The sequence below is a fragment of the Monodon monoceros genome, unplaced genomic scaffold, assembly GCF_005190385.1.
Source record: "Monodon monoceros isolate NGI ecotype Baffin Bay Population unplaced genomic scaffold, NGI_Narwhal_1 Super_Scaffold_3, whole genome shotgun sequence".
In the NCBI taxonomy this organism is placed as follows: Eukaryota; Metazoa; Chordata; class Mammalia; order Artiodactyla; family Monodontidae; genus Monodon; species Monodon monoceros.
Genome location: NW_021703780.1, coordinates 91091817 through 91107664, shown reverse-complemented (window position 1 = coordinate 91107664; position 15848 = coordinate 91091817). Strand labels below are relative to the sequence as shown.

The following is a 15848-nucleotide window of genomic DNA, read 5'->3' as shown; positions in this document are numbered from 1 at the left end:
AGGAAGGCTTCTGATGTCAGACTGTCTGGGTTCAAATCCTGGCTCTACCACTTCGCGCTGTGTAACTTGGACCCACCACTCAGCGTCTTGTACATTAGCTCCTCATCTATAAAAGGAGGGCAAGACTTCATAGCTCTGTAGCTGCCTTATGGGGTTGTAGGAGGGTTAAATAAATTAACGTATGTAAAGTAAACTATACAAATTAAATAGATTAAATTTCATTAACATATGTAAGCACTATACATGGTATTCACTATTATTTGCATGTATGGAAAATACATTATCATTAAGTACACAAGGTGATAGGATAAAAAAAAAAAATTTTTTTAAATCCATTGTTCAAACACAGCAGCCTAAAAGATAGTGTGGGTGGGGACCCAGGGTGTGTCCCAATCCCAATTTTGACACAGAATTGCTTTCTGAGCCCAGGAGACGACCTAAATCTCTCTAATTTCCTCATCTGTCAAAAAAGGGAGGGAAAGAATTATCATAAACTCAAGTGATTCACCACATAACTTCATCAGTGCTCTGAAGACAGGATTATAAAAGCCTTCACCAAAAGAAAAAGTCCTTCATCAACCACTATGTTCTGCTTTCAGGAGAACCATATAACAGTATGATGCAATTACACATGCTCTCTGTCCAAATCAATTTTGCCCTCAATGGAGGAAGCCACAACGGCAATACTGAGATTCAATGAGATGACAAAGAGAACACATCCCTTACACTGGAAGCACTTTACGCATATACAGCTGAAATTTGCTCTCCATGAGCAAATGAATTATTATGAGGAAATGAATATAAAACAGCGGTCTGGGGTCTACTCTCCCATGGGTGACTCAGCTATTCAGAAAGGAAGCTATCCAAGGCAACGGAGTATAAAGCTCTACTGTATCCATGTGCAGGATGCCCAGCACCTTCAGACACGCATCTCAAAGCTTTGAGCAAGTAGGCAGGAATCCAGCGAGGGCCACTTGTAGTGTGTGGGACTCCAGTCTAATCACGCAGCAGGCATCACCCCAGTGACTGTGGAACATGCTGTGACCCTTCTATGGTGTCCGGGGAATTGATTTAAATTACAATGTTGCGCCCTTTAGATGGAGTCTGTTGGTTCAAGACTGGGATAAGCGGGTAAATCTGAAATGAAGATTATAAAAAAACCCACTCATCTTTTTATTAAATTTGAATTGATTTTGTGAATACGGAACACGTTGCAAGAGACGTTCCCACAAAACAGCTGCTCGCACACACAAAACCTTGAATATGCTTCAAGGCATATACTTGACAAGCACCTTAAATAGACTGATTTTTCTGCCTTATTTATAACAAGACAGGCAGAAAACTCAGTCCCACTGCGAAAGGCCCATCGTGGATTAGAATCAAAAGAACAAACAAAATTTAAGGGAGGCCCTCCCCTTCGCATGTGGGTATTTAAAACTAAGTAAGATATGGGTTCATTCCTTCGAGGCCTTGCCAAAAGAAAAAAAAAGGAGAAATAATGTTGCTTAGCAACAATTAGACAACGGGCAGGGAAGGAGAGCGGGGGTGAATGAAAGCTGAGCCTATTAGTTCGTTATGGCCACCCTAGTCCAGATGACCTCTGTGACCCAAGATCCAGGCCGTGTCCCCATTTGGCCTCAGAATAAGGCCTGGCTGTTTCCATCCATTCGTCTTATCTTGACGAAGAAGACCTGTAATCCCAAAGAAATAGAAACCTACTTCTGGACAGCACGAGGCTCCTGGACAACAATGCTGCCTTGTGAAAAGCTAACCGGCCTATTTCTGGCGCTGATCACAGTTTCAAGCTAAACTCCATTGAGCAGATGGGAAAACGGAGGCCTGGAGAGATGCAGCGACTCCCCCACGGCATCACAGGGGTTGGTGGCAGAGCCCGGGCGGGGCGCTAGCTCTCAGGTCAGCTGGGGCTCTCTACTCCAGGGCTAGCAGTTTTCCCACATCGGCGAAGAACCATCCCCCACCTCAGCCTAAATGGGAGGTAAGACTGTGATCAGATAAGCAGGTTGCTGGTACTCAAATACTTCTCATCGCTGGATCATGAAAAATGCCATTCTTATTTGAGGCTCCCTTCAAAACTGCTGGGAGATCCCAGGCCACTTCACAAAGAGCTTGCATGAGATGGGAAACCCTTCTTTCTCTCTCTCAACCAAGCCATCTTACTAAATCCACAAGCCCCCTAATAGGTGGGCTGACACAGTGCAAGCATTCTGGGACTGCAGAAAAAGAAGAGTCCAATAAAATGAAAAGACCCTAAGTCTGATCCTCAAATTCACAGCCATGCTTCAGATCCAGAGTGGTTTGTCACCGCCAACCAGCACACTCCTTATCCCAGTATCATCCTGAGGCCATGATTCCTAGGCTGTCAATCTTTTAAAGGGGACACGTGCTGAGCAAGCAGGAGTCTTCAACCAACATGTTACTCAGGAGATGCCCAGAGGCAGGGTTACACTGCCCCAGACCAGACCCTCATTTGCATTACAAATAGGATTCAAATAATGTTGCAGGTCACAGACAGAGTACCCCACACCTTGTTAAAAACGCATTAAGTTAAAGGGTCCAAGTGGTTTTCTATCTTGCAGTGGGCTTTCTTCCTCATTTATATGGTCCTAACTTAATGCTAGAAAGAGGGTGGGCAGACAGTGGAAAAGTAATAACCTAGTCCATTCCCATTTAGAGACTGCAGGTGACACGGCTTGAAGGAACCCTGTGCTTTGCGCGGGGAAGGGTCCATAGGGCAGAGGGAAGACAAACCACTGGGTCCAGGCCTTTGCAAGAGTGTTCTGGCCTGACTCTGACACTCACACATCATGTGATGCTGGGCCAGATCCTCAACCTTGTCAGCCAAAATGGCATCAGGGGTAAAACAGATACACCCTGGGCTGAGAAGGTGTGGCAAACCTCAAGGAGAGAGAACACGTGAAAAGTGTCATCACCTACTTTGCTCCAACAAACTACTAGATTACAGGGGCAACTTTCCTACTTTATAGAAAGATATTTCACCTGCTGGGCCTCTACTTGCATATAAACAGCTGTCACGTGGACAACAAATTACTCTCAACACAGCCCTGAAAAATTTTAACTGTGTATTGGCGTTGACTTCCTTGACAATGTCTCTATCTTTCCTCCCTGGGACATAAATGGCTGGTGCACAGGAGGCAACCAATAAACGTTTGTGTAATGATAATAATCATTCTAAGAAGGGACATTTAAGTGACTATGGGCAAGTTACTCAATTTCTTAGGGCCTCAATTTCTTCATCTGCATAATGGGAACACTGATACCTACACCTCACAGGAAGGTTACCAGACTAAAAGAGAGAATCCACGGGAAATGCTTTGCACAACTAAATGCTCTATTACTGTCGGCTACTGTTATTTATAATGTGGGTCTGTTTCTCCAAGACACCTTAAGACTCTCAAAAAGCCAGGGGGACTGTGTTCAACTCATCCTGCCTTCCCTTATCACCAAAACCAGCAGCTGGAACACAGTAGGACCTCAGTGCTTGTTGAGCTGAACACTCATTTTCATAATACATCCACCTAGTGGATTATTACGCTTGAAACCAACTTGATTAGGGGAGAAGGCGAAGCACAGAGGACAAGGGTGATACTTACCTAAAACAGCCACACTTTCAGCCTGATCTCTGAGCTCTTCCCCAATCCACATGAAGCACTGAACAACATCAGAACGCTTCCTTTCTCCTCACCTTTCCCTGCCCAAACTAAATTCCTCCCCATCTTCCACTGTGAGTTTTCTTTCAAACAGCTTTTCTTCTGAAACTAAAGGTTCAACTACAAGGTTAAAAACCTCTCACACCTTGGTGACACTGATACGATAGCATCTGTACAAGATCAAGGATTTGGGGCCAAGATTGGCCTCTTGACATAAATGGAAAAGATCAAGTTTTGAGGGCAAGAACTGGACCACTGCCCCAGTCTGAAAAAGGAGATTACACAATAAACCGCATCAACACCAAAGCCTATCTTATTTCCCAAAAGCCCCAGTTCTTATTTCCACTCCAACAGTGCTGAAGGTTATACTTAAAACAGCAGAGATTCTAGGCTCAAAATGGATGATGGTTGTTAGTTTCCATCTTTTCTTTACAGAAGATGCCGGTATATTTACTAGGGGGAAGGGATGGGTGGGAGTGAAAAGGAAAAGATAACATAGAGAAAGGAAAACACTAACCACAAAGTTTCTATTCCCACTTTCAATCTGATGTTTGCCTTCCCTATTCTTTTAAGATTATGGGCAAAGCAACACAAATCAGGAAGAGAAGAGATTCTGCCTTCCCTTCCATGGACACTGGTGCTTTAAAATGGTACCACATTAACAAAAGGACGAAAGTAACTGAATTATTCTACATCTCAGCTCTTCTCATCACCTAGAGGGCAGGGACACGGTCCAAAATTCATTCGGATAATGAAAAAGCCTTGGCTTATGTGAAACAGATGTGCAGCCAATCTTTTCTTCGTACAGACAATGTTAGGGGCAGGAGATATAGTCCAAGGAATCACAAAAAAAGCAATTCCCTTGGAAATGTACTTTGACTCAGCAGAAAGAAGCAAGTGTGTTCAGTAGTTTCACTCTTCTGCATCTACTGTGAAAAATAACAGCAACCAGTCACTGAGCAAGCCTTGTGGACCCAACTACTCTGTTTGGCTATTTACCCATATTATCTTCAATCCTATTATCTTTATGAGGAAGGAATTCTTTTTCCCCCATTGCATAAGTAAGGAAACAAGCTTAGATATTTAAGTCATCTATCAAGATCACTCAGCTTGTATATGGGAACACCTGGGCCTCAAATCTAGGCCCACGGGGTCCATGTACACACCCCTAACCACAGAAGCATTTAAAGACAAAAAGTGGAACCATATATAAGAATTCACATATAGTTCCTTTCCCTTCTGCCACCATATATGAGTATCAGGCTCTGTACTAAGAACTGGGAGCAAAAAGACAGGGATAACTAAGGCTTCCTGAGCCCTTAACTAAGGGCCAGGCTCCCTCAGTACTAAATGCGGAACACACATTTAATCGTCACAATAACCTTACGAGGGAGGGGCTAATACCATCTTGCATTTTGCAGATGAGAAAACCAAGGTTCACGGAGGTTAAGCCATCTGTCCAGGGTCACACAGCTAAGAATGAGTAGAACTTGGATTTGAACCCAGGAAGCCTGATACCACAGCCTATGCTATTAACCACTAGGGTAGCAGATTTCAAGAGGAGCTCACAAAATGAAAAACCCAAAGTCAGAAGCCACAGGGAGTATTAGATAAATAGGCCTTTGGCTTCCATTTACTTAAGAACAGGTTATGATGGTTCTCAATATAGGAAACAACTTGGCAAGGAAACAATGGAAGCGACAGCAAACCCAAATGACTAAATGTAGCTCTGCTGGCTGCTTGCATAAAGACTCCATCACCCTATGCGGCCGCTTGCCAGCACCTCACTTTTCCATATGTGTTTGTTAAACTCTGAGGTGCAATGGCACAGCAAGGAAATGGACTAGAAATGCCTCCAAATTGCCCAACTGCCCTATGCACCATTTCTAAACATCAAAATGACTTCAACTTCAAAATAGACTAGGATTTGGAGAGGCAGTCATCCCTTTCTAAAGAGAGATCTTTCTCTTCATTTTAGAGAAAAATGTTTCAAAGTACGCTACACCAGGATTGAAAGGATGCTTTGGAAAAGGTCGCCTGGGTTCCAAGGTGGAAGAGACCTTCCTGGCACGGCAGTGGCTGCGAAGGGAGATGGGCCTGGGCCCCTCACCTGTGTGCAAAGGGCCTCCGGCTCACCACAAGGAATTTAGGCAGCCCTGACCTACATTCACAAAGCCTGCAGCAAAGCTTGTTTTGAACCAGATTTCCCACAAGTACAAAGCACCTCACAACCTAGAAACCCTTATTTTTAATTTATGGGGAAAGACAGTCAACAAATTAAGTCACTGTCACATGACCACCTGTAGAACCAGGCCAGGCCATAAATGGAATTTGGTTCTTTCTAAATGGCCTCTATCGGACTGTCACTTTTATCTCAGAACAATCCCTTTCAATCAGCCACCAGGTATACCTAAGCACCAGGCACTTTTACCCTAGCGCCAGGAAAACATATATCTCTCCTGACTTCCCCTGGCTATGGTCCTGTTTATTTTAACGTTCTAAACCTGTATTCAAATAGCCACTGGTTAACTTTGTACAGTACATTAACATCTTTCTCAGCTTCCTTTCCCAACTCCCAGAGCCTGGGTGTAGAATGGGATAAGAGCTCACATCGGACCCAAGCAATAAGCTTCTCATCCCTTCACTTGGTCCCTGCTGCAAAAGCAACGTGTGGACCAGCTCCCTGCTACGTAGTAAAGCCGGGAATTTATAGCTCAGGCTCTATTAGCAGTGGTTCTTAACCTAGGCTGCATGGAAGACTCACCCAGGGAGCTTTCAAAATGTCTCAAACGCCCAATTAAATGAGAATCTCTGGAAGTGGAGCTCATACGTGATATTTCTGAATGTCCCCCAGGTGATTTCTCTGTGCAGCCCAAGTTGACAAGCCCAGCTCCTACTGCACCCATCACCAGCTCTGTGACTCCAGACAAGGTGCTAAACCTCTACCTATGAGGGCTTCAATCCCCTCCCAGGGAGAACAGACCCCTCCAAGAGCTAAAAATGCTTGCAGAGCCCTAAGCACATTATCTGTCCGTCACTCTTGGCTCAAGTCTATCACTCTTGGCTCTTTTAAAAGATAAACTGCAGCACATTATATAATTCAGAGTAGGGAATTAATTCTATGAGTGAGTGACTGGATTATGATCACTGGATCCAATCCTTCTGCTGCATTCAGGATTCTGTTTTGGAAGATGACATGGAACAGGAACTGAGAAGAAAAAGGCAACAGAGGCAACAGGAACCCCAGGTTCCTGTCACATCAGGCTTACGCCAACAATTTTTTTTTTTTTTTTTGCGGTACGCGGGCCTCTCACTGCTGTGGCCTCTCCCGTTGTGGAGCACAGGCTCCGGACGCGCAGGCTCAGCGGCCGTGGCTCACGGGCCCAGCCGCTCCGCGGCATGTGGGATCTTCCCAGACCGGGGCACGAACCCGTGTCCCCTGCATTGGCAGGCGGACTCTCAACCACTGCGCCACCAGGGAAGCCCCACGCCAACAATTTTTTTTTTTTCAACAGTCTCCCACCAGCACCCCCCAGGTGAAAACATTCTGCTGGCAGACTCATGCCAACTGGATGCAGCTGAACACTGAACGTCTTCCAAATGGCTTCTCCCCATCTGAACGTCTGCCTCCTATTTTATTCTAATTTCTTTAGCTTTTATCCAAAAAACTCAAAAAGTTTCTAAATCACCTAACAATAAGAACTTATAACTTCAAAGGATACAATCTGCAAACAGCAAGGTTTAAACTCTTTGGGACTGAAGCCATCAGTCAAATACCTAACCCAGTGGGTTCTCAGCCCTGGCTGCATATAAAAATCACACGGAAAGCCTTGAAAATGCCAGTGCCTAGGCTGCAACCTTGAGAGATTCTTTAATTGGTCTGGAGTGGGGCCCTGGGCAGCCATTTAATTTAAAATCTCTCCCAGATAATTCTACTACACAGCCAGAGCTGAGAACCACTAACCACAGCAAAAAATTTAAAAAAAAAATATTTCTCACTTTAAGATAACAACTATATTTTAAACACTTCCTGGAATAAACTAAGCTACCTTCCAAGGAAGGCATCAAACGCAAGAGGCCTACTAAGAAAGCCAACACTGCTAGGCTACCAGCAGGAAAGCCGTCCCACCTATTCCTTTTAACTCAAAAAGTAAGTAATAATCGAGAACTTCTCACTCCAAGGCGAGGTATCTAAGGATATCAAACCCCCAAAGGGACAGCAAGATCTGCTGAAATAACACTTGTTCCTTGTGACTCAATCCAGAAATCCTGTTTGTTTGGCCATATCTGCACAAGTGTGAGGCTTTAAGCTGAATCAGCACTTACACAACATGTATTCAAGAGACAAATGAAGGCCCTAATACAAGCCATCCCAATCTTGACACTGAACTTATTTACGCATTTTCAAGAGGTCAGAAAGCTTGAAATTGGTATCATACTTTTAAAAAATATGTAAGCAAATAAACCTACGACTGCTTTAAAAAAACTAAATCCACACAGAGCAACACACTTCATGAATTTTCAAATGAGTCAAGGGACCCGCTCTGGGAAGGTCACCAACTTACCTCTGAATTTCTTGGGTGGATTGTTAAGGTCCCCAGCTTCTGGCTGTACAACACAACGATCATCAACCAGGCTGCAAAGAAAATAAAGATAAATGTTGTACCAAGCCAAGTCTAAGAAAATAAAACCCTAAGCACTATGCAAAAATCAAATACTCAGGGCTGTTCCTGCACAAAACTTAGGCTGCCCTATTCTCCTGCCAGGGAGCTGTTGACACTAGAGGTTTCCTATGTAGGGAGCTAAACCTCATCCAAACACCCAAGACTCTGCTTCTGCAACAGACACATTCAGTTACTGTTTTCTGTGGCTCTTTTCTCTTACCCGCAGCCATGAGAGATCTGAGCACAGCACGCACTAATGCTCAAGTCGGGGGCATAGCAAGGGATCCGCGCACTCAACCAACGGTAGCTGAGGGGCCCACCCCATGCCAGGCACTGAGCTAGGTCCTGGGATGTGAGGATGAGTAGAAGCCAGGTCCCTGCCCTTAGGGAGCTCAAGGCTAGTTTGTGCAGGAGCCACAAAGACAAACTGATAACAAGAATATAAACCAAAGGCTGTAAGGGAAGAGAACAAAATACAGCCAGAAACTAACTGTGCCTGAGGCCATCTGAAAAGCTGCTGGTGGAAAAGGGAAAACTGAAGCTATTGGAAACTGAAGTCAAGGTGGGGGATGAAGAAGAGGGGAGCGTTTTCAGGGGGAGGGAACCGCACGTACAAAAGCATCGAAGTAAGAAAGGACTTTGGAGCTTCAAAAGCAACTAGTGCAAAAATTACAGATAAATAACCAGCCCCAAATTATATATAAAGCCCCCATGTTTAAAGTCCCAACTGAGGGCTTCCCTGGTGGCGCAGTGGTTGAGAGTCTACCTGCCAATGCAGGGGACACGGGTTCGTGCCCCGGTCCGGGAAGATATCCCACATGCCGCGGAGCGGCTGGGCCTGTGAGCCATGGCCGCTGAGCCTGCGCGTCCGGAGCCTGTGCTCCGCAGCGGGAGAGGCCACAACAGTGAGAGGCCCGTGTACCGCAAAAAAAAAAAAAAAAAAGTCCCAACTGAACAATCTGACTTGTACAATGCTTTTAGAAGAACCGATTTTAAAACAATATTTTTGTTTGAACAGATGAGGAAATTAATTGAAGCTCTGAGGAGTTTAAATGACTTTTCCAAGTTCCTAAAAGTGGTATCGGTAAGATTGGCTCATTTTCCAAGTGACCACAGAATTTGCTCCCAGTTAATATGGTTTTCCAGGGTTTCTTCCATTAATCTGTGTCTTATCCCAAAGGCAAGGTACCATTAAATACCCGGCCTTAAATCTTACTGCTCCTTCCTCCAAAATTCCCTGACAACTCCTAAAGTCCTGCACGTCTTTCAAGACCCTGATTCAGAGCCCCCATCTTCTCCATGAAGGCCCTCAAGCCTTTCCTGCCCCAGGCCCTCTCTGCCTCTCCTCTGTCGCCCCAACATCACTGGGCTGAAACACAAATGGTGCACTAGGCTACGAACTCCATGAGGGCAGAGATCTGCCGGCTCTGTGGCCCAGAAGGTGCCCGGGGCCAGCACACTTCCTGTCCAGGCTGGGTGCTCAGTATTTACTTGGTGGATGAATCAAAAGTGTCCCACCAGCAATTTGCCTCCTTCAGCTCCGAGACACAAGAGCCCTCTGCATCAACAAGAGGGACAGTGTGGTCACAGCCTGAACTGTAATGCAAAAATCAAGAGCAGAAAGTCAAGAATCACTGAGCCTCTGTGAGTATAAATAAGGTAATGCCACCAGATCAAATATAATATGTGTATGCAGGGGCCGGGGGGAATGCCTTGGAATCCAATGCAGGACTGGGTTAATTTATCATCAAGCTCTCAAACAAGCAGGAAGAGGTAGGAGAAAGGGGCCCAGTCTAGGCTAGAAGAAAGTGAATTGTAGATGGCACTCGGCCACCTACTAGCAGCACGACGCTAACTCCATCACTTCACTCCTCCTGGTCTCAGTTTCTTCATGTGTAAAATCGAAGAGTAGGTCTCAAGGATTCTCAAGTAGGCAGATGTTCATAAGGCTTTTTGTTTCTTAAATATATTGATACCCGGTGCCCATCCTCCCCAGGCCTACTAAAGCCGTGTTCCAGAATGGGACCCAAGAACCTTTATTTTTAACAAGTTCTGCAGGTGATTCAGAAGCACTTCTCTGACACTACATGTCATATACTTGGGCTGTACAAGGTCCTAGTTGAGTTCTAAAGTTCAGTGAGTCAATAAAGCCATTTGGAGGTAACCACCATCTATATAAGTGGAACTGGGCAACATAAATGGAGATGGAGGGTGATTCCACAAAAACTGGCAGTCACTCATTGTCAACCATGACTGCTGCTCCATAAATGTAAGAAATATGAGAAGGAAAAAGGTCACACTTTATTTTCCAAATCCATTTCTACGCCAATTATCCTCAAATACGTGCAGAGAACCAAGGGAATAAAATATTCATCTAAAGGAAGGACTAGGGCCCAAAATTCATAAAAGAGCCATCCTCATGTTAAAGGGGGAGACCTTATCATTAATTTGTTCATAATACTTGAGGAAAACGCGTAGAAAGCTCTGCACTTCATACGAAATCTAAGAACAGACGCTCTGGAAGAAAAGGAGGTATTAACCTTATAGGGGCTGGTACAGTAGACTGAGCAAGTGACAGGAAGCGTGCCCAGGTGACTGGAAGGGCAGTGGCACCGTTAAAAGAAACTGGGGCCAAAGAGGAGGGATGGGGCATAGAGTGGGGTTGAGGTTTAACAAGGCATCCAGGTAAGAGCTCTGGGCAGACAGTTTGGAGGGTGGTGAGCCAATTCAGCCAGAGAGGGGTGGTCAGCAAAGCCAGGAAGGAAAAGTCTGCCCTGTCAAGGGCAACCGTTAGGAGCGCTGGTCTTAGAGTCCTGAATCTTCGCAACTGTGAAACCCCGGGGCAGGTGATTTCACCTCTCTGATGCTCAGAGGTTTTGCCCCCATAAATAGCAATAATGACAGTCCTCACTGTAAAAAGCTGTTTGGGGATTAAAGGGATGGTGTATGTACAGTACGCGGCACAGAGCTGTAAACACCCATAGGATTCGTGGAATGAGTTACCATTCCTACTTATTATTGGTGCTGTTATGGGTGAAAAATAAGAAGAGGACTCAAGATTCAACCACAGATGGAAAAAGCAAGGAGTCAGCCAAGAAGAAAAAAGGGACAACAGAGAGGCAAAGCAGCAGGACTCTTTGCCAAAAGCCACAGAAGGTAAAATGTGAAGGGTGGGTCTTTAGAGAAGTTAAAAAAAAAAGGTAAGGACTGAGAAAAAAAAAAAAAATCACTTGATTTGGTGATCAGGCAGTCATGGATGACTTGTTTTTATCAGATGACTCTTGAAAATAAAATCTTTATTCAGAGAGGTCCAGTTGAGCTATAGAACTCTTTACCTGACATAACTTGCTCTTTGAGGCTGGAGTAACTGAAAGAGAGCCTGAGAGTACTCACTGTGCACAAATACCAGAAAACAAGCATACTTTAAGAAGTATGATTAAAATGAAGGTTCTGGCTGCTGTAAGAATGAGGTTCTTGGAGAAGCTGTTGCCTTCCTTCGCCCCATCTATTTGAGATCAGCTCTTGCCAAATACAACAATGCCACCCACTACTCCTTTCCAGCAAAGACATTATAGGCCATTTGTGACTCTTCTGCAGTTAACCATCTTCACTCCCCATTCTGCTTGTGTCTGCCTTTGGGGCTAATTCACCTCTCATTTCCTCTTCTAGACAATAGGAGTAGGGAAAGAAGGGAGAAGATAATCAAATGAGTACATTAGGGAATGTATTTATACCCTTAAGAGTTGGGGGGGAGGGAAAAAAACTGAAGAAAGCACAAAAGACCAAAAATCTGATTTAAAGAACTTTGTGCAATTTGTAACTTTCAGATGCACACAGCAACTTGAAGCAGGAAAAGTTCTGCTCCGAAGAAGAGAGATAAGCATCTGGTAAGTTCTGGTCTTTGCTTGTACAACAAATAAGTCACCATGTAAAAATAAGAGCTTTTACAAAGCTAAAGCACTTCCTTGGGGTCTGTAAATGTTAATCTTAAAATTCATCCCATATACTTAACACTTTCCCCCCGAACATATGAAAAAAGAGGAAATTATGATAAATTCTGAATTAACAGAGTCCTAACTAATGAGATTTCACTCTTGCAGAACTGACAGGAAAACAGTACTTTTGTGTAAGATGTTAAACTTGGTTAACGTGAGATTTGATATTCATGATTCCAACCACTGCTGGAAAAGCCAGTAAAATGGAAACATTCTTGTCCTAGAAAAATCAGTTTTTAAGCTGATGTTATGATGTCTTAAACAAATCCTGCCACACAAGAAACCAAGTGCTCTTACCCCAAGGTGCTAATAAATCCATTTGTCGATCCCTCAGCGTACAGAGAACAAATGTCTCCGATGTGAAGGAAACTAGACATCTTGTCAGACATGGCTTTCTTGAGGATCCTAGACAAAGTAAAATATGCAACATTATTAGAAGGAAAGAAATGCTCGGGGGTGGGGGGGTGGGGGGGTGGGAAAGTCACTGAAAATTGGCTTCGCTCAATTTTCCAAAGCGGCCTACTTAAAAGTCAAATTTAAATGGGAGTGTGACAGGCAGGCAATCCACTGAGCCAAGCAGGACATCTGCAACCACATTTTTCCCACATATTCTTTAATTTCAGGATATTCCAACCACAGTAATGCTTGTTTCTAACAAAACCATGCCTGGATCCAATTCTCCAAGTTGAAGACCCTCGATAATAAATAGTGAATATGAAGAGAGCAGGAAGTCAGCCAAGAACTCTGCAGTGCTGAGGAGCTGGAAAGTCTGACTTATGAAACATTAACATATTCAATCTGCCTCAGGGAATGTTCAGTCAGAAGGAAACACCTGGTATAAAACTTGGGTCCAGCAGTGCCTGGGCTGAGGTGCCAAAGCAACAAAATGAAATTAATAAGAGGAAACCTAGTAATAAATACCACAAAGCTCTGGCAGCCTTTTAAGAATTCAACAACCTACACACTTCACCCAAATGCTATTCCAGGGTCCTTCCTTCTCATACTTCACCAAGAAACACTTGCAGAGGGAGAAAGAATCTTAGCACCTGGTCCAAACCCTTCCCAATGCAATTAAGAAGAGTAAGGTTGAGGTTGCTTAAGAACCTTGGTCAGGAACGCACACAGCTAGTTAGGGGCAGTCCTAGAAAATGCTCTTAAATTCGGGAAATCTCTACACAGCCTAGTAGACACACACACACACACAAATATCAAAGAAAATATTGACATGACTCATAGAAACAGCTTTCATCAGAGCCATAAATATTGAGGAGTGGGAGCCAATTGTAAAAAACTAAATTGACATCTAAGAAACAATCTCAGGGGCTTCCCTAGTGGCACAGTGGCTGAGAGCCCGCCTGCCAATGCAGGGGACACGGGTTCGTGCCCCGCTCCGGGAGGATCCCACATGCCGCAGAGCGGCTGGGCCCGTGCACCATGGCCACTGAGCCTGCACGTCCGGAGCCTGTGCTCCACAACGGGAGAGGCCACAACAGTGAGAGGGCCGTGTACCACAAAAAAAAAAAAAAAAAAGAAACAATCTCAGTTTTATGGGAAGAGTGTGTGCTGGTGTGGACTGCAGTACCTCCCCATCATTTCCTCAGGCACCTGGTGTGTAAACGTTCAGGGTCACCTAGGTCTTCCCCAGACCTCTCCTCCAAACCCAGACCCCCTTAAACATCTTTGCCCATCTCTTTACTCAAGACTCCTTGCCAGAAAGCATTCCTCCCGCAAAGCCACAAGAGTTGTAAGGGCGTGGAAAAGCATACTCTCCTGAAATTGCTTTCTGGGTGCCAAGTTTTCTTTTCAGAATTAGTATGCAGCAATGATGAGCAGGAAACCTCAGGAAGCATTTCTCCTACCTTAGCAGGAGCGGCAGGTAAGAAAACAAACCATTAAAGAACCTCAGTTCACTGCTTGTGAGAAACAGCAAGGAAAAACTCATTTATCCCCCCAACAACCAAGATGCTACAAGAGACATAAAGAGCACTGCCTTGGACTTATGTATAAAGAGGGACAGCAGCTGAAAACACAAACTCTCAAACAGAAGAGCCAGCATCTCTGGACCTTGGGGAAAGACAGACAACATGCAGAGGGACAGATTGCCAAGCCCCCCTCTCCAGAATCGAGGCTATCATCCTATCATTTCTTCCTAACTGGATATTTTATACCTAAAGGCAAACCAATGTTTTAAACAACATCCCCCGAAGCTGCACAAATGAAAACCACTAAGGGGCATTAATATTTCCCTTATGTGCTTATATATAAAAGTTTCATCATAAAGGGTCAGGAAGTCAGTGTACTTCTGGAACTGATTACTGGGAAACAAGTTCTGTTTGAATTTTGAGTCAGACCAAATTTGTGTCTGCACACTTCGACCTCCCAGAAGGACACTGGGAAGTTGCTGAACGCAGGAGAGCAGGTACGTGCTCAGGCAAGAGGGCAAGGGGACTTGTCTGCTGTGAATGACTCTCCTTTCGGGCTTGGCCTTTGAATGAGTATTTGGCCCCAGTGGAGACCAGGCCAGGAAATAGGAGTATGACTGTTATTCACTGAACTTTCAGCACCACCTGGTCACCTTACTAAAAGTTTCAGGCCCTTAATGGGAAGAAGTGGACAAAATTCAGTGTTCTGGAATGACAAAGCATGACATACTCAACGTTGTCTGCAGTTGATAATTGCAGTAGATGTCTGGACCACACTCGTGCAGCAAGGTTCTGCATTACGACGGTTTCCAATAATAATGCCTAGCATTTGGCAAGCATTATCATGCCCACCATTGTGCTGAGAGCTTTACAAATGTTCTCAAATCCTCAGGACCACAGCATGAGGCAGGCGCTACCATTATTCCCATTTTGCTGTTGGGAAAACTGAGCTACAAAGAGGTTAAGATGGCCAAGCCACATATAATTAACAAGCAGGAGGGCCCAGGTTATAACCGTGGTCTGTGACTGGTAAACAGAACTGTTCAATGGTGATACCTGGAACATGGATTAAAATGTTAACCATTCTTATTCTTTGGGTGACAGGACTATGGAGAACTGATTTTCTTTTATATGCACAATTCTATTTGCTAATTTTTCTACTTCGGTATTTCCTAATTTTTCTACCATCGCCACATAATATTTTGATAGGGAAGAAATTTAAGTATCTTCTTCCTCATCAACATGCTTATTAAGTAGGTAGATGAACAAAGAAACTTTAGGCATGCTTTACATTTCCCCCAGAAAACGCAGGCCAATACATCCACACGGTTAATGATCCTCTACTGAGCAATCTGCCAGGGGTCCCTATTTTAAAAAGGCCGGGGGCGGGGGGGAAGCGAGGGCAGGGACAGATTCTTCCCCAGGGTCTCAAACAATAAGTACCCTCACACAGGACCAGGCAGAGCCTCCCTGGTCTGGCTGGAAATCTTTGGAGCTTTCCCGTCACCTACCATTAGTCAAGTGGAGGAAGAGGAGAAGGGCGAGGGAGGGGGAGGAAAGGGAGGAGGAGGGGGAGGA

At 44.6% G+C, this 15848-nt stretch overlaps 1 protein-coding gene across 3 annotated transcripts in view; it reads right to left on the bottom strand.

The window, feature by feature from the left end:
• The window catches only part of ITPR1 (inositol 1,4,5-trisphosphate receptor type 1), a 321687-nt gene that overhangs the window by 283810 nt on the left and 22029 nt on the right, over positions 1–15848 (bottom strand). For all 3 annotated transcript variants that reach the window (XM_029244000.1, XM_029243998.1, XM_029243999.1), the window contains exons 3-4: positions 12646–12753; positions 8255–8325 (exon numbers count right to left, since the gene is read on the bottom strand). In XM_029244000.1, the coding sequence (XP_029099833.1) occupies positions 8255–8325; positions 12646–12737 (163 nt within the window). In that variant the 5' untranslated portion in view covers positions 12738–12753. The remainder of the gene's footprint in view (positions 1–8254; positions 8326–12645; positions 12754–15848) is intronic.